Consider the following 17,306-nt stretch of genomic DNA (forward strand, 5'->3'; position numbering starts at 1 on the left):
GAGTTGGACTGACAGTTGTGAGGATACTGCTTCAACTTTAAATGTCATAAATATCAAACTCTTCTAGCATTTGATGGCCAGTCAAATCGAAGAAATCTCCAACGCATGATTATCTCTTCGATGTTCGCTCCACACCATGTCCTCTGATTGTGGTTCTCTGTCAAAGCTCCCATATAACAAACAATCTTTTGCCCTATACAATTTTACCCACTCAATTTTGTCAGTGTCTAAACTGTCCCCGATATTTTTGATTCAAAACGTTTTTAGAAGATTCTAAAATCCCCTTTGTGTTATTCTCTTTATTTCACTCCGCAAAGCATCTTTCTTGTACGTTCCCAGGGTTCATTGATATGCAAAATTGTCGTTGTGTATCTTGTAAATTGATCGATTTTGGGACAGCCGAGTCGCTCCATTTCGTGTCGCCCACCATTTCATAATGTGTTTATGAGAGTGCTGCCTGTGCCAGCGCATATGCTGGACCGTTTCTACTTTTTTCTGAACCATTTCGACGTGCATATGTATAGCTTTCACCCCGCCGATGAACTTGTGATAAATTTTCGGGTGACTGCTGCTGATACTAGTGATTTGTATATTGGATAGTGTTTTTCGCATTTCCTTTACCAACAGTTCACTCATCAGCACCCAATATTGCACAATTATATTCTTCAAAATTAATGATGTGTGTCATTAACGACAAAGGCTTTCTAGATTCCTTTCCTGTATAGAAAACTCTCACACGGTGTATCTCCGCAGCCAACTCCACGTAGCGTTCGTTCTTTGTTAACATTGACTGTATCAGCTATTGATTATTGGGTTGTTCGTGGTTTCCTCTCATTTGTTTTGTCTGTTTATGAAACATTTTTGCATCACATGGATTTCTCTGCTCCACTTGGAAAATAGTGCCTCATACAACGGATATCTTCTAGCTTCATCTAAAACATTCTCACGCAGTTAGATTTTTTTGAATCACCAAAAGTTCCTACCGTTTCTCTCTTTTACCGCGATGCCCTTCTGTGTGTTCAAGATTACTCTATTATAAAAAAATTTTCTTGGTCTTGGTATTCACTCCGCGAACATTTTGTGATTCGCTCCGGTAAATGCTGCCGATGCGAGGGAATCTATGATGAGTCATTTATGTATGCCATTTTTCTCAAAAACTTTAAAAACAAAAAACAGGAGTCTAAGTTCTTTAGTAATTGTTCCATGAAGCGAATTTTTGTTTAGTCCTGTTTATCAGACACGCTGTTGAATAATATATCATTATAATTGCTGCGGTCTTATAATTGCTGCGGTCTTATAATTGCTGCGGTCTCATAAAATACAAAATCCTCGGTGTGCAACAATATGAGCACATAATACTGTAATGATGTACGTAATAATTTCATTAGGAACGCAATTTTTAACCAATAACCAATATTTTCTTGCTACTTCTTGAGCTGTGAACATTTAAAATTTTAAATATTATGCAGTTTGAAAGTAAGAGTTTTCTCAATTATCTTTTGTAAACGTTGAACATAAAAGTTACATTCTCTAAAGCATTGTAGGTTTCAGTTTTTGAACATTTAGTTTTTTTTCGTCGCTTTGTTTTTTAATCATTATAATTTTCCGTCTTTAGAAAAACTTGAGAGATATGTACCATTCAAGCAAGAACTGCCCTCGTGGCGACAGTCGAACAACCAATGCTTCTTCACATCCATCACCGCGTGGATATCCGCAGAGAATTGTAAGTTTTCGAAAAAAAATTCTTTCAGTTCAATGTTCTAATTATGCTTAAATTATGGTTATTTATATTATTTTCAAAAATAACATTTTCCAAAATGTTGAGAAACGTTTCAGCATGATATTCGGTAATTTTAGAAGAACATGAATATGTATTAACCATTTCGTAGTTCAGCTTAAATAAACCATATTGTTTTTTAAACAATTCACTATTTCTGGTTCTGTTTTTAATGGAGGATCAAAGAATTAATAAGACTGTGAGCAATATTCATATTATTTTTGCCATAAGAAACTTGACTTACTAGCGTTTTTCATTAATGAGTTTCCAAATCATTTAAAATTTTTTAATTTTTTGAAGTAAATGATCACAAAAAAAATCAGCAATGTTACAGCAGGAATCGTTCGCCCCATCTTTTCCTGCTTCAAAATCAGCGGTCAACGGACAAGCATCGATGGCCGAAAATAATAGACAAACCGTGAGTATCACTTTGAAAAAGTCATAATGTATGAGTGCTTACAAAAGTTTAAATCAAATTTTAGGAACACAAAACCAAGCAAATTAACTATAGACCTAATTAACTGGAAACGAAACTTCTATACATAAAATTCCATAAAATAAAAATGAAAGCCTGAATATACATCTCTTTCAGGTGGTTAAAGAAAAGGCATTACAATAGCTCTCTACAATTTTACTCTAGTGCGTTGTGGTTTTCAATAATGAAGTTTTGGTATTAAAAAAATCTAATCTTGTAGTGGTTTATTTAATCTTTAAAATATATTTCAGAGGTGTGCCAACCAGCTTCCACCGCCTGCTCCAGTTCCAGACTTTATTGTAAGTTATTTGTATACATATAATTTAGGGTTTTCCACATTCCATCATTGTTTAATTGCTATAAGCTTTTCAGGTGTAAAGTTTCAAATGTATATAGCATTATTAATTAAACTATAGAATTATGAATGTGATAACGTATTATAGCCATAAAATAAAATTAAATCGTAAAAATAATTAATTTATATGATCTGTATCTCGATATTGAAGGACAGTTGATTCAGGTTTACCCACCAAACATTTTAAATTTAAAATTATTTCCCGGTCTTTTTTTCAGAAAGTTTGGGTGAAGCAGCAAAAAGAAAAAGAGTTGGCTCTCAATAAAAACAACGGATCGGGTCAGGTATGACAACCGTATACCGGTGCTTTTTTCCGTGATTCTAATTTACTGTAAACTTAAAAAAATTATTTCTCATCGTTTTAGGCAAGCAGCAGTTTGTCAAATCGTCGTGACAAGTCGGTGGAATTTGTTGCCGAAGTCAAGGTACATTTTTCAGTTTTAAACTCATTTAATACCTATTAGTAACAAAAAAACCATTCAATTCAATTGTTCAAAATTTTCAGCCCGATAGTGGGTACGCACTTGTTAAGACCCCCACGAAAAGAGACGGAATGTCAAGAACTACCGCGGATTATACGGTAAGAATTCCCTGTACCATATGATAAAATTACTGTTACCGTTTTTTTTCCGGCCGAACGTCATCGCAGAGAGTCTAACAGACACAGAGTGTCAGTCCGTCAAATTGAATGGGTGACCGCTCAAGGCGAGAGACACATCACGAAATATGGAAGCCGTCCATCGGACAGCTGGAGATATTGAAACTAAATTGAGCCAACAATGTTTACCACAAGTATTCCTCCACACCGGGAAATCGTCCATCTTTTGTTTATTAAATTGCATACCATTTTATTCCGTATATTTCAATTTATTGTGTGATTCAAAACTTTATTTTTGTATTTGTGTGTGTGTGTGGGTTTTTAAAAAAGTTCAGTAAAAGTTATTCATCCATGTAGATTCATAACAGTTAAGTTGTAACGCCAGTTTGATTTAGGGGGTCGAGCTTAAAAAACCTGAAAATGTCGAGTTTTACTCGTTTTTCTCTTATTTTCTTCTCCGATTAGCAAAATAAAAATGTAATTCGCCTGCCAGAAATCTTAATTAAAGGTTTTGCTTGAGGAGGCGTGTTGGTTCCGAGCTGAGAGTGCCAGTTTCATAGTTTTTGCCATGTTTGGCTTTGTTTAATTCAATTTTCTTTGCTTCCGGCGTTCTGCCACTTGTTTTCTTGAAGGTTATCGGTTTTCGTGTTGATTCAATTCCGGTTTTCCTTGATTTTTACGACTAAATGTTAAATTTGGAATAAGAGAGACGCAAACAATGTCATGGCCGTGGGCCTAGGTTTTCCTTGTTCAGTTCGCCTTCCCCAAAAAATCTCGTCCTCTTTTTTTGGCCGCATTCCCCCGTCTTTGCCGACCGCACTTACTCATATTTTTCAGTCACACTCAACAAACAAACAACATAATAAGGAAATGAATAGAATGGGACCAGTTATCGGGTGAGTTTTGCAAATTATAAAATGTGTTCAGTTTAATTTACATATTGTTTTCTGAAACATCACGAGCCCTCGCACTTTTAAGTTTATAAAATTGATCTGGAAGCCGGCACTGTTCTGCAACAAAAAACTTTGCTTGGACGCCAAACGAGAGATGCGTGGCAGTTCCAATAAAAGTTGCATTTGAACGACAAATGTCACAATGACTCCTAAGCTCGCTGACTGCGTTAACTTTGAGCGTTTTACCACATCCATCTCCGATACTGATCGTGAAGTTAACTTTGCTGGATTGAACCTATTTGTCTCAGTTAAAGTGAGTTCTCTTTCTTCTCATTGTTTCAAAATTAAATTAGTTTTTTTTAGGTAATTCAATCGTTCCCTGTACCCCAGCAAATTGCAAATTAAAACCCAGCTCCAGAAGTACTCAACCTTCCACATCTGGAAGCAAAACTCTGTAGGAAATGTTGAAATCCGCGGGGAGTGCAAGAACTTTTCAATCAGTTTTCCCACCTAAAATTGTGTATTCAAACTGTTTTAATTTCAGAGGACAACATCTGGAAGTTGCTGGAATATGAGGCAACTCTCAAATTTGCTTTGCTGAAAAATCGATTTGAATCATATCTTCTTTTCAACACCAATCTGTCTGTAATAGGAAAATTCAAAGCTTGTGTCAAATTTGAGATAACCATGTTGGAGGAAGAAGGAACTCGCTCACTAAACACCTACGCAAAGGTTAAACACGTTGTCATCCGCCCCACCTTGAAAGAATTGCCTCCAGTCTTCCAGGTTAAAATATAAGAAAAACACATCAGTACTTGTAGATAATCACTTACCATCAGTTTCTCTTATTTATCACATTCCAATTATAATTTGGCTTTATCTCCGCGCTATTTTTGTATTCAATGTTCATCACTTTCCTATCACCACATCCCTTTACTATCGCGGTTTTTTTCAAATGTCTACAAACTCACACATTTGTTATTCCCTTTCCCATCACTACGTTCGAGTTAGCTTCTGTAATCTAAAATCATCAGACTACGGGAACGTCTTTCAGTCGAAAGGCTATATCTTCTACCCCCAGTCAATACGAGCACCCACACATAGAACCGTATTATTATCTTGTTATGTAACCTGAATAAAAGAAATAATCTTTATTTCGTAAGAATGAACAAATGGACATTTGTCGGTCACAATTTCGGTTTCTCCTCGGTTCTCGTTTGGCTCATTTTGTCTTCCACTCGTTGTTGGTCATCGGGATCGAACTGTATCCTCGACACCCTCTATCACTCCGAAATTTCAAGTAGATACTCATCGCCGACATCTTCGTCTTTCCTTTGGCTCATTTCGCGGTTTATTCTGTTTTCACTCGTTTCGGTCATCGGATTGAATCAGATTCGACATGGTGCATCGGACCGGACCAGAGCAACTGCAGATGCTCGAAGTTCAAGAACCCGGCTGGACAAGTCGAGTCCACGTATGCTGTGGCGCCGGGTGGAGTCACGGAGACGTAAGGATTAGTTTCGGGAAAAGAAAAGCCTAGGCGGCACGGTAGTAAGTTTGAGAAGCGGGTAAATTTGTCGATTTCACAACAGCTCCTGCAAAGGAGAGCACTAGGGACAAGGGCTTTTCGTAAAACGTTCATAAATTTTTATTGTTTGATTTTCACTAAAACTTTATTTCGTGAAACTATATTTTCTTCTTTTTTGCTGATATTCTTCGAATGTTTGAAACAAACATATAAAGTAGGTAAAACTTTTTTCTCAATCTCTTCTATGTGAGTACAATCATTGCTGGTTTCAAAAACTTTCTGTTAGTTTTTATTTTTAGAAGAATATTTGATGTAGTTTTGAAAAATCTACCAAGTGTAAAAATAGCAAAACCTTAAAAATTAAAAAATCCTTTAAAAAAAAATTCTGAATAGGAAAATGTCATTGATTAAAAACTTTCAAAAAATTGTTAGTAACTGTTATTAGTTCTCTCATATTTGAGTTGATACTTTGTATCACTTTTTGACTTTATGAATTATAAATCTTGAATATTTCGAATTTGAAAGTTACTATTAAATTTAACCTATCTGCCTATAAAATCTTTCTCTCCAAAAAGTTTTAGAAAATCTCGACATGTTCCCTTATATCAATGAACAGTGTGTTTTTATCAAATGATCAATATTATCAATATCCGGATCGATTGCTTCCGAAGGAAGCTTGAGCGTCAAGTTGGCACTCGAAAGTGAAAAGGCTTGCTTGCCAAGTAGCCATCATACCCATGAGCCACTGCGTCACTTTTGACACTTTTGCGGACATGTTTCCTTTTAGCATCGGTTGCGAACAGCCTACCAGCATGAACACACACATACAAACACATCAAGCTCAAGGCATTGTGGATGCTCGCGGCGACTGCATTGCGCATGTTTGAGCCCATTTCGTGAGCTTGATCATAGAAGGCGAACAGTCTTTTCCTTTCCGCCCTTCCCGCTGGCGACTCGCCGTTCATCGTATTTGCCTATCTCCCATCGCTGTGATTATCTGCGTCTCGGCCTCTCCACCTTCTGAGCTTTACTGTCCGTTTCTCTAATCCCGATCTTGGGCTCCTTTTCTCTCAACACTCTTTCTCTTTTTCACTTGGTACCGACTTTTTATTTACTTGTCTCTCACTTCTAAATACTTTATCTAGAGGCACACTGTTGCTATATTTTTCTTAGACGTTTCTATGTTTTTTTTTCGCGTAAACTGTGTGCCATGGTTATGTTTTCGCAACTCTTTAGAACTCCCTGTGTCTACAACAAACGAACGCAGAATATTTTTTGTGCTCCCTCAAGCATTTTTTCTTTTTGAAGAATAAGACGTATTTTTTTTTGTTAAAATTACTGCTGCGTCTGAAATAACATTTCTTTAAATTTGTACAAAGTAGTTTAATTTCTGGTGAGCATTAGTGAAAAATTTCTGCTAAACTAGCAGAAAGCTTACAAATGCTACAACTTATAAAAAAACTACATTAGGAAAATTTTGTTTGCCAAATTAAAACAATGAAGGTCGAACCATGATCAATATTGAAAATATAAAAAATAAGGTAACTTTGCCATCATTATAAGAGAGCCTCCTCCAGACTGCAACAGTTATTAAACTAGAGTTGTTCTTTTCAATGAAGCAAAGAATCGATAATTTTTTCAAAATAAAACTTAAATTAGACTATTTTTAAACGAGTTGTTAAAAATAATTATTTGTCGTATGCAATCTACTGGAAACGTTTCTTTATTTTTTTTAGTATTTTTTTATTTTAAAAAGTGTACCGCGAATTATTCGTGCGTTGCACTTTAATTGCACGCAAATGTTATACTTAGCTTTAAAAATTATTTCATACATCAGAATTTTCAACAGTTTTCTTTTTTATATAAATAAAATCCAACTTCTTGTTGGCTTGTTATTTGTTCCACCTTTTTCATTATTATTCAAATTGTCTAATTTATGACAAAGTCCTCAATTTTATTGCTTTTTTCTTTTGTGCCTATTTGTACCCAGTGAGGGGTCACTTATGAGATCTCAGCAGGTATCCGATACATTCCAATGATTTCAGCGATTTCACCTTTGTGTTCGAAACAACGCCTTGCTTTGGTGTTGACCAGAAATGGGCAAGCAGGGAGAAGAAGCTCGGCAGAAATGGATTGATATTCAACTTCATACATTTACCAATTGGATTAATGAGCAGGTAATTTATTTTTACTGTTATTGTTTCTGTTTCTGTTTTTGTCATTTTCTAATTTATTGATTATGTGTGTGTTTGAATAAAATTTAGAACATTTGCGATAAAAGGAATAGAGCTTTCGGGAGGAGTATATTCAAAAACTATTTATCAAAATTGTTTTCAACTTTCCAACTAGTTTAAATTTATTAAAATCCTTCAAAATGCTGCTTTGTTTTTGGTAAATTCCTTTTGGTAAACTCCGTGATGATTTGAAAATTTTCTAAGATTACTGTGTTCCAGTTACATGAAAATACGAAAAAAATAAAAACAAAAAAACGTGTTCAGGATTTTTTGGTTTCTTTTAAAACACATTTCAATTTCTGTATTTTTTTTAATCATTTCTTAGTTTTCATTCCACATCAAGACTCATAAAAAAGTTTATTCGATTTCTTTTAATTCAAATGAAAAACGTTTATCACAATCAGCACTTGTAACAAAATATTGCCACAATCAAGTAGATAATTCTCGCTTATCCACCTACCTGGCTATACAAACTAAAATTAATGAGGCTGTGTACCATACCTGCCAAAGTGTTTGCCCATATTTGCCAATCCACTTGGAAAGAGAGTTTCCGTTCACTTCCTCGCATTCCCAGGTAACTGTCACCCTGTATTTGCATTTGCCTATGTCCGCTAAAAATGATCATTTTACCGCACAGATATTAGTAGAAATGACTGCAAAGAGATTTCTTCGTAGCTTCTGTGATAACATAACGTTGTGTTTGATCGAATTTTGACGAGACAGGCGTAACCTCCGATGTTCGGTTCTAAGTCACAATACATAATCAGTTGAACAAATTAATAGTCATACAAACCACATCGGCGAATCCTTTTCTTTAGAGACATTCGGAAATATTTTCGAAAATAAGCAAATAATAGATGTTCATATTATACATTTCAGCTTCAAGGAAATGTGATACGAGACTTAACACAAGACTTATCGGATGGAGTTAATCTTATCAAACTGGTGGAAATTCTCCAAGGAAGGCGGTACTATGGAAAAGTATACGATCAAGACCCTACAGAAATTCAGAAGTTGATGAATGTCCAGATGGCTCTGGATGCTCTTCGCGAAGATGGGGTAAAAACTGTGAATATTGGAAGTCATGATATTGTTGATGGAAATGAAAAGTTAATATTAGGCCTTATTTGGTGCCTTGTACAACGCTATCAGATTGCTTGCAAAACAAAAATCCCGCCGAAGAAACTCGTCATGGCATGGATTCAGGTGTGTTGAGAGAATACAGCCTGTATTTTATTTTAAATTGCAGAGCGCTTTACCCGAATTGAAACTTACAAACTTCCGAACCAATTGGAACGACGGCATAGCATTAAGTGCTCTTTTAGAATATTGTCAACCGGGTTTGTGCCCAGAATGGAGGAACCTCGATCCATCGGAGGCTCGTGAAAACTGTCATAGAGCTCTGTTACTGGCTGAGAGATATCTAGAAGTTCCACCAATTATCTCTTCCGATCATTTGTCTTCTCCTCATCTCGACGAACTTTCATGTTTAACCTACCTTTCATATTTTATTACAAAGGGTGCCCCCGGATATCGAGCAACACTGAAAAAAGTGTCCATGGTGAGTAGTATTGTTAGTTTTGCCAGGAGATATACCAAAAAAAGATAACTATAGTTTTCGTGTAACAAATTATGCTATTCAAATAAATAACTTGACACGACTTATTTTGGAAATTCGGACTTTTAGCTACTTCCTGATTGCAATGTGGACGATCTGGAACATTCCTGGAGTGACGGTTTTCTCCTTGCACATCTTGTCGAAATTTGTGGAGGCAGAGTCCCTGAACTCGAACGAATGCGATTTGACAATTTGAACGATTTCGTTGAAAATGTGGCAATAGGTTGGATTTAAACTTCTAAGAAACAGCTGAGCAAATTGTTTTTCAGTTCTCGACGCAGCTGCTGACATCGGTGTTGGGTCACTGATTGGTGCCGACGATATTGCTGAACCACAAGGGGAACATTTGGGTAAGCGGGAGCTTACAAACAAAATCAGGGTTAAAACAAAATTAAAATTTCTTCAGTTACTTTCCGGAAACGTGGTTAAGAAATTTTCAGATTTTGATAACTAATAATATAAATAGAGTAAATAAAACACACTTTTTAATCATCGGTTGAACTAAACTTATATTCTAAATTTCAGGCACCATGGCACTTGTTGCAGCACTTTGTTCTGTATCACTTGAGCAACAAGTAAAATATACCGACTGTTATGTCAATCAACAGGTGTGTTTTTACTTTTTCTTGGCTCAACTTCTAGAAACATTCTAAAAAATATTAATTTACAAAAATAAAAAAAAAGCTTATATTTTAAAGCAATTGACACAAGGGGAATTATTTTTATTTCAGGTCAATCTGGATTTGGCTTTTACGGAAGGGAACGAAGTGAGAATTGAAGAGCTAGATGTTCAAGGTAATTTTAAAAGTCATTGTTTGACGCATACAGAGTTATATCTTAAAAGTAATTATTTTCATTTTAATTGGACGTGGATTTTATTTTTATGGTGAAGCTGAGAAATTATATTTTTCAGGGCTATATATAGTATTCAAAATGTTTTTTAGAGTGTAGTAATAGAAACTGAAATGTGTTGATTTTCTTGTATTTCGTTTCACTATTGAGCACATATATTTTTCTTTATGATTTTGAAACAGTAATATATTATTTTCCAGTTGTTGGAGGCAATGGTCAACTTTATTCAAATGAGGCAATAAAACTGAGAAAAAGTCGAACTGTTCAAGGAGCAAATTTGTCTTTGATGCCCGTGGAGCCAGGATTTTTGCAAGTATGTTTTTGCGTTTCCGGCACATTTTAAAATTTTTTTTATAGAATAGAACCAGCTTCACGCTTGATTTTAAACTTTTGTTTCCAAAAACGGTTTTCTTGAAATAGTTCAAAAATTTCAAAAAAAAAAAATCAATTTTCGCTATTGTTCCTTCCGGTTTATTCCGATACATTTATTTTATATTGAAAATTGAACAAGAACGATGCAAATATTCATCGTTTTATTGTCCAACTTCTTGTATCAGCTGCCTCCTCACAATCAGCACTATCTCGCCCATTTTGAAACCATTCTGGTACCCCATACAATATGTGAGAAAATACACAGTATAAAACTGATGACACTTTTTTCCGGAAAAACGAAACCACAGCCACTCGCTCTGTATTTCTAACGTGTCATCTTCGTTCACTATTATTATTTCGATCCAAAATTTAGAAAACAATTTTGAAGCCTAGCGAATATGAGACTGAAAGTCAAAACTCGAGTAGAGGTATGTTGGTTATTTGGAGGGCTTGTAATTAGATTGAACACAAAAGCCACGTATTGTTCCTTTTTTACTATTACTGTGCTTGTTGGCGCTGGCCTCATTAGATTCCTACAAAAGATAGACGGGCCGGGAAAAGAAGAAAAAGTTGACTCATGAAGCTTTTTATTAAAATTCTGCAAAAAAACTTTCGTCATTGACATATTGGTGCAAACACAATTTTAGTTAGCAACAAATATACTTTTTTTGTGAAATTGTGTAGTTAATCAAAAACTAGAGACCTATCCTAAATTGTTCATAGTGAAGTTTGCTATTTTCTTAATATATTATGATCTTGTCGCACTTTATTAATATCTATGGGAATATGTTCAAAGCATCCCCCAATCAAATAATTCAGCTTGAAAGATCGTATTCATTTGTACACCTATGATAGAATTTCGAACCTGATCGGGTTGCATATATGCTCTTTTTGCCGTTGATATTTTTTAAAACATTTTTCTCAATTTAATTCCGATTTACTATTGTTGAATTTTTAAAATATCTTTTTTCAACCGAGGTTCATAATTGGTGTTTAAATTTGCCAATTTGCGATTGAAATTTAAAATTTGAATTCAGAAATAATTTGTGCATAGATAATCAGAATCAATAAATAACCTATTGCACATTTGATCAATCAACATTGTACATCTCTAGACAGTTTACACTTTGTTTACCTACGCAACAAAAAAAACACGCAAATCTGCCAACCCAGTCATAGCATATTCCATTCTAAATCCGCTTGCACTACACCGAGCGTTCGCTATTTTCACTTTTCACTTCTGTTTTTTTGTGAATGTCTGCCAAACATGGTAGTTTCCAATGACAAAACCGCTATGCTGACTGTAGAAGTGAGTTATTCTCTCTTTCCAAATCTTACAATATACGACGCATTCATTTCACTTTGGTTTCCGCTTGACGCTGTCACCGTTGTCGCATTCCGCACGCACTCCTTTTTATATCTCTATGTTTCTCCTTGACCTCCGACGCATGCGCGTTCGGTGCGTCTCCTGTTGCTTACCGCAACATTATGCGTAGAGGAACCCCAAATAATGTTATTGTGTACACGTGATGTGATCCGGGATGTTCTGACCATACGCAATTACCTTTTCTTGACGGATTCATGCATGTTCCGCGTTAATTGCCAAGTTTTTTTGCGTAAAGAATTTTTTGCCAAAGCCGTAGTTTTCTCCGTTTGTTCGCTTAGTCATACAGGTATAACCTAGAACAACAAACTTTAGAAAACTTCTCAGAAAGCCTTACCCATGTCTATATTGAGTTCCAGAATTGAAAACAGCGGATATGAAAGCATTCGCGAAAAAATGCAGTCCAGATTTTATCACACCGTAAGTGACCGCTATTGAAATTTGATTTTGCATTAGAGAACGGTTGTGTTGCATCTCTTGTTTTCCGGTGAATGGTATGCTTGACCTTCAAACGTGGCATCATTTGGGTTGTTTCGTTCTTCAACACTACTCAACTGCCTTTCCTCTCAACTTTCGCGCTCAACGAGATGACGAAAGAAAAAACAATAGCATCACTTTTTTCTGAATTGATTGTCTTTAGCGTTTTTTGTAACCATTTCTTATTAGCAATAATTAAATTATGGGCTTGTGTATAGATTAAGATTAATTTAACTAATAGTTGAAAAAATTAAACTTCCAGAATAAAAAACATTGTATTGAGCCTAAATGATATACTAAACATTCTTAAATATTCATGAAATCTTTGCCAATTTTTGTCAAGAGAAAACTATTTCTTTAAACTGAAAACCATTTGTTTATAAAGAGTTTTGCAATATCGGCTGGCGAATGTTATGATTAAAACAATTCTTATTTGATTTAAAACTTGTTACCCAAATTTTGAAATTAGTCTATCTTGGAGTAAAACTTTTAGATGTTTTTTCCATCTGATGTCAAGTAATTAAAAGATAAACTGATAAAGAGATAAACAATGTGTATTTGTTGCAATTTCTTACGAATTGATATCAACTTCTCGGAATGTGATTGATCTAATTAGGGCGGTTATTGTGAAACTTCCCTGCTGAATTAGTAGTTTGAGTGTTTTTTCTGAGTGACGGCAAACGTTTGAATCTAAAGTTTTAATGTCAAACTTGTATCTTTCAGGTTCGAATCTACTGCCAGGGCTCCGAACTACCAGCGAGCCCTATATCCCTTCAAGTGCACACTCAGGAAGAAACACGCAGCTCCTCGCGTGCGGCTTCTCGAGCTCATCCCGAAAATCGAAATCCGCCTGCATCAACTTCAAAGTATATTGAGCGAACCATAGTTTCACCTGTTTCAGATTCTCGGGAATCTGGGAAAATCGCGCAGTTCTCCACAGAAACTGAGGTTAGTAATTGAAATTGGAATGATAACGATAAACGGTGTGGTTTAGGTGGACATTTCGCACAAATCATTCGCGCAGAGACGTCTTCACATTATCAAGCAGCTCGAAGCGCAGCACGTCAATCATATAGCGCAGGTAAGGATATTGTTGATATGAATGTAGAGAAATAGAAAGAGAGAAAAAAAAATAAAATTGACCAGTTTAATCGGAACTGTTTAACCTTGAATGTGAAATATATTAGCCGTATCCATTGCGTCAAATTCAACACCATTGACATTGCATTCGTAATTAATCAAATTTGTTCTCTTTTCTCTTGGCAAACTGCCAACTTTAGCGAAAAAAGGGTAAAACGATAAGAAGAGATAGGAACAGTTTAAATGGAATGTTGATATCTTTTTAGTTGAACAACTAGAAAAGGTTTAAAAAGAAGACATAACTGATCTTATCATTCTTAAGAAACATATCACTTGATAACTGCCGTCTCTATAGAAACGCTTCATTTGATAAATTTAAAATTTCAGACAAAATCGCATCACCAACAACATACCCAGCAACAACAACATCATCAGACTGTCCCCACGCAGTCTTCATCAATAGTTCAAGTTGTGCAGGTTAGTCAGTGGGCAGAGACAGAAGGTGTGATGGTAATATAAACGGAGAAACCCTTCTGCGCGTGACTAGGTTACTGTTTTGTACATTCGATTAGTTTATTTTTGTGAGTTTCATTTACTCTACTCTTGTTCCTAGTAGAGCGTGATCGAATATCAATAATTGTGACTTTTTTGTTTTTTTCTATACAAAATTACCAGTTGTTGTACAACTAATTTAGATTGAACATATTTAAAATACTTGAGTAGAAGACGTACTTACAAAAATTAATTTTTTCGTATATTTTTTTAATGGTAGTTTATTAAAAACCTGAGATTAGGTTGCATTTTTAAGTTTTTAAAATCATCATTTTTGCAATGTTTGCGTCCATTTAAGCTTATGAAAAAACGGTTCTAAGCGTAAAAAGGAGAATAATATTAGATTAACTCATATGTTTGCTAGTCAATCAATTGAAAGTATCTTAGGGCGCAGATGATACATCATTTTTGTGTTATTTTACTCTTGATTTTATTTTCAAAAATGTTTATTCTCAACTACAACATTTTTTGAGATTTCGCATTGTAATCATGAACATATTCGTTTCGGAAAAATCAACTACATGCATAAGTCCCGATAACTTATATATTTAGAGCCTACTATGTAGTTATAATAGATTTTATTGAACATTTGTTCTTGTTTCCCAAAAAATTAAAAAAAAAAATCAAGGAATACAGTGGGAAATTGTGTTTCAAAACAACCATTTAATGAAGTGTTTTTAAGATTACTAGTAAATATGAAACTACTTGATTTTAGTGAAATAAATGTCACAAGCCCTTGTCACAAGAATGAAAAATTATGACTGTAAATACATGTTTTCAACAATATAAATCACTTCAATGATCTAAAAAAAGTGCACGAAACCTGTTGATCAGTTTACTTTATTATTATTGTATTTTTTAATTTTCATAGATTTTTCAAAACGAATTACAATTTTTTTATTTTACCCAGCTGCTAGCAACTAATGGTTAGAGCCTCAAAGTTTTCATTCTTCAGCTGTTTTGTTTACATTTTTACTCAAATGCACTTTCACGCTTCTGTATCAACTTACGAATGCTAAATTTTGTATCACTTTTCTTATCATTTTTAATCTTTTTGTTTTTTCAGCCGATACCACCGCCGCCACCTACACTAGCTCAGAGCAGTTCAAATATTCCACCACCACCTCCAATTCCAGCTGTCCTTGAAGCTTCTGCATACAGAGAAATGCCACTGACCAGGTCGCCCGATGTTGGTCTCGTTTCGTTTTCAGGACTCACAGAACCTTGCTCAGTTGGATCAATTGTAGAAGTTGTGGTAAGCGTAGTTCACAAGTTTTTGAAATTTGTCAAAAGTTTCCTATGTTGTGATAGGAAACTGAATCATTTGGCTCAAATTTCAACTAAATTAAAAAAGAACAGAATATAGTAAGCAATTCTTCTCAATAAAATTCTCAGAGGCAGTTATATACTTCATGTTTATTTAAAATACAAGTGTATAGAATAATGTTGGAAACTTAAAGATCCAAATGAAAATGTTATCAAATAGAACACGTTAATCAAAAAATTAAATTTCCCGTGAAGTAATTTGCGGGCGAAACTAAAATAACTAAAAAGTCACTTTCGCCAATTTTGACCACTACATTCAATCCAAACTTTAATAACTTTCTGCCTATTTTTGCCATGGTTAGGATAAACATGTTTTCAACTGTTCGCTCATACTTTACTGTCTTTCCTTCTTTTAAAAATCTTTATTTTCAGATAAATGCGCACGGAGATGCTGTATCTGGTTCAGTGTATGTTGAAGCAGTTTCTCCATCAGGAAATGTGCACAGGTGCACGGTCCGCCATCAGGACAACTCTTACATGGCAACGTTCACCCCTCAAGAAGTCGGTAAGTATATTCAAATGTTCGTTTGGGACTTTCTTATCAGTGAATTGCATCTTGTGGTATTGGTGGACTCGCAAATCGGCGGGTCGTATCTTTGATGACACACCGGTACCAATAGGGGTCCTTTCTCTTCAGTACCCTCAATCCATATAATAAACGGACTCCGCCTAAAAGATAATGATCAAAGAACCTTAGGCATCCACCCATTCAATAAGATGGATTGATTTTGGGAAGAGAAAGAAAGTGGAAAAGATGAAATCCAGTGAGAAATGTTTAGTTTTTATTTTCAGGACTTTGGAGAATTGGCATCCTGTACGACGGCGAACACATCCGAGGAAGCCCCTTCGCATGCCAGGTTTATCATTTAGACAGGCGATCATTGATAACGAGGCGCCAAGTGATTATGATTAGGGGTTTTGATGAATTGATTTGTAGGTGTTCGATTCTGGTCTGGTTAATGTTTACGGTCTGGATGTCGGATTAGTTGGACAGGAATTGAATTTTTCTGTAAATGCTTCCCAAGCAGGACATGGAAATCTCAGTGTAAGTTGAGACATGAGAAAGGGATTCGAAAAACGAAACACTCTTAGAACTTTTTATTCAAATTAAATATCAAAATGTAAACTGAAGAAGTACGTAGTTATGAATTAATTTCACTCTAATTGTGCTCTACAATTTTTCAATGTAAATTCAAATATTCTTCAAACTTTAGCAAGTGCAGTTGTAATAATAGGTTTGTGATGCCCAAAATTTCACATGTTAACTTGAATGATACAATTTATTATTTTGTTACAACACTAAAACATGAGCTATTCTCAATTTTTGAATTTCATTATCTTTCTTTTTAAGACTAAAATTACTGTTGGGAAAAGGCTTAGTTAACAAGTGTCGTTTTAATCATATCATATCTTGTCACTATAATAGACGCCGTAATGCGTTCTGATGAAATGAGAAATTACGGAAACGAATTGGGTGAAGAATGAGAAACACGCATTTCATTCGATCATTTCTCTCAATCATTTGTACCCAGAAATTGACAAGATACCGGGATTTCCAATTTCAAATTTTCTAGTCTGATTGTGTTTTGAACTCGATTCGATTTTTCAGGTAACGGTTTTCCGTCACGGTCGTGAGATTCCATTGTCAATCGAAGAGCAGGGTAGTTCTAAGGTACATCAAGTTTCATTCACTCCGGACGGCGCTGGTCAATACAAAATCCACGTTCTTTTTAACAGAATGGAAATTAAAGGTATTGACATTTCCTTTTTGCACTTGATCATTTG

At 35.1% G+C, this 17,306-nt stretch overlaps 3 protein-coding genes and 3 non-coding genes across 19 annotated transcripts in view; 5 read left to right on the top strand and 1 right to left on the bottom strand.

Annotated features, from left to right (window-relative positions):
• Window positions 1–1,615: 1,615 nt before the first annotated feature.
• C23F12.3 (Zinc finger, CCHC-type) lies at window positions 1,616–3,303 on the top strand (the record flags this gene model as incomplete). The annotated part of the gene is made up of 7 exons (NM_001373420.1): window positions 1,616–1,723; window positions 2,112–2,195; window positions 2,504–2,551; window positions 2,826–2,891; window positions 2,973–3,032; window positions 3,113–3,187; window positions 3,238–3,303. Exons 1-7 carry the CDS (start codon window positions 1,631–1,633, stop codon window positions 3,301–3,303), a joined length of 492 nt encoding a protein of 163 aa, NP_001359881.1. The 5' UTR covers window positions 1,616–1,630.
• On the top strand, window positions 1,925–1,945 carry 21ur-14416. Its single transcript, NR_071834.1, has one exon.
• A 717-nt stretch (window positions 3,304–4,020) lies between the features above and the next one.
• Window positions 4,021–5,252, top strand: C23F12.9 (Transposase). The gene is made up of 3 exons (NM_001392820.1): window positions 4,021–4,101; window positions 4,184–4,411; window positions 4,462–5,252. Exons 2-3 carry the CDS (start codon window positions 4,301–4,303, stop codon window positions 4,501–4,503), a joined length of 153 nt encoding a protein of 50 aa, NP_001380254.1. The 5' UTR covers window positions 4,021–4,101; window positions 4,184–4,300; the 3' UTR covers window positions 4,504–5,252.
• Window positions 5,253–7,671: 2,419 nt separating this feature from the next.
• The window catches only part of fln-2, a gene marked incomplete at both ends in the record, with an annotated part of 29,547 nt that continues 19,912 nt past the window's right edge, over window positions 7,672–17,306 (top strand). For 7 of the 14 annotated variants that reach the window (NM_001373425.2, NM_001373423.2, NM_001373424.2 and 4 more), the window contains 16 exons: window positions 7,723–7,803; window positions 8,740–9,066; window positions 9,110–9,421; window positions 9,548–9,701; window positions 9,748–9,828; window positions 10,004–10,086; window positions 10,210–10,273; window positions 10,531–10,643; window positions 13,287–13,511; window positions 13,558–13,644; window positions 14,031–14,120; window positions 15,262–15,450; window positions 15,894–16,026; window positions 16,314–16,378; window positions 16,459–16,566; window positions 17,131–17,272. In NM_001373425.2, the coding sequence (NP_001360405.1) occupies window positions 7,723–7,803; window positions 8,740–9,066; window positions 9,110–9,421; window positions 9,548–9,701; window positions 9,748–9,828; window positions 10,004–10,086; window positions 10,210–10,273; window positions 10,531–10,643; window positions 13,287–13,511; window positions 13,558–13,644; window positions 14,031–14,120; window positions 15,262–15,450; window positions 15,894–16,026; window positions 16,314–16,378; window positions 16,459–16,566; window positions 17,131–17,272 (2,254 nt within the window). Of the gene's footprint in view, window positions 7,804–8,739; window positions 9,067–9,109; window positions 9,422–9,547; window positions 9,702–9,747; window positions 9,829–10,003; window positions 10,087–10,209; window positions 10,274–10,530; window positions 10,644–10,687; window positions 10,736–12,413; window positions 12,507–13,286; window positions 13,512–13,557; window positions 13,645–14,026; window positions 14,121–15,261; window positions 15,451–15,893; window positions 16,027–16,313; window positions 16,421–16,458; window positions 16,567–17,130; window positions 17,273–17,306 lie in introns of those variants that run through there. The other 7 variants (NM_001313394.3, NM_001313395.3, NM_001313396.3 and 4 more) reach the window with 5 other exon arrangements.
• C23F12.8 lies at window positions 8,350–8,524 on the bottom strand. The gene has a single exon (NR_071835.1). It is a non-coding gene; the product is annotated as an Unclassified non-coding RNA C23F12.8 (non-coding RNA).
• C23F12.6 lies at window positions 16,920–17,037 on the top strand. Its single transcript, NR_071836.1, has one exon. It is a non-coding gene; the product is annotated as an Unclassified non-coding RNA C23F12.6 (non-coding RNA).

This window comes from Caenorhabditis elegans, chromosome X, assembly GCF_000002985.6.
Source record: "Caenorhabditis elegans chromosome X".
Classification (NCBI taxonomy): domain Eukaryota; kingdom Metazoa; phylum Nematoda; class Chromadorea; order Rhabditida; family Rhabditidae; genus Caenorhabditis; species Caenorhabditis elegans.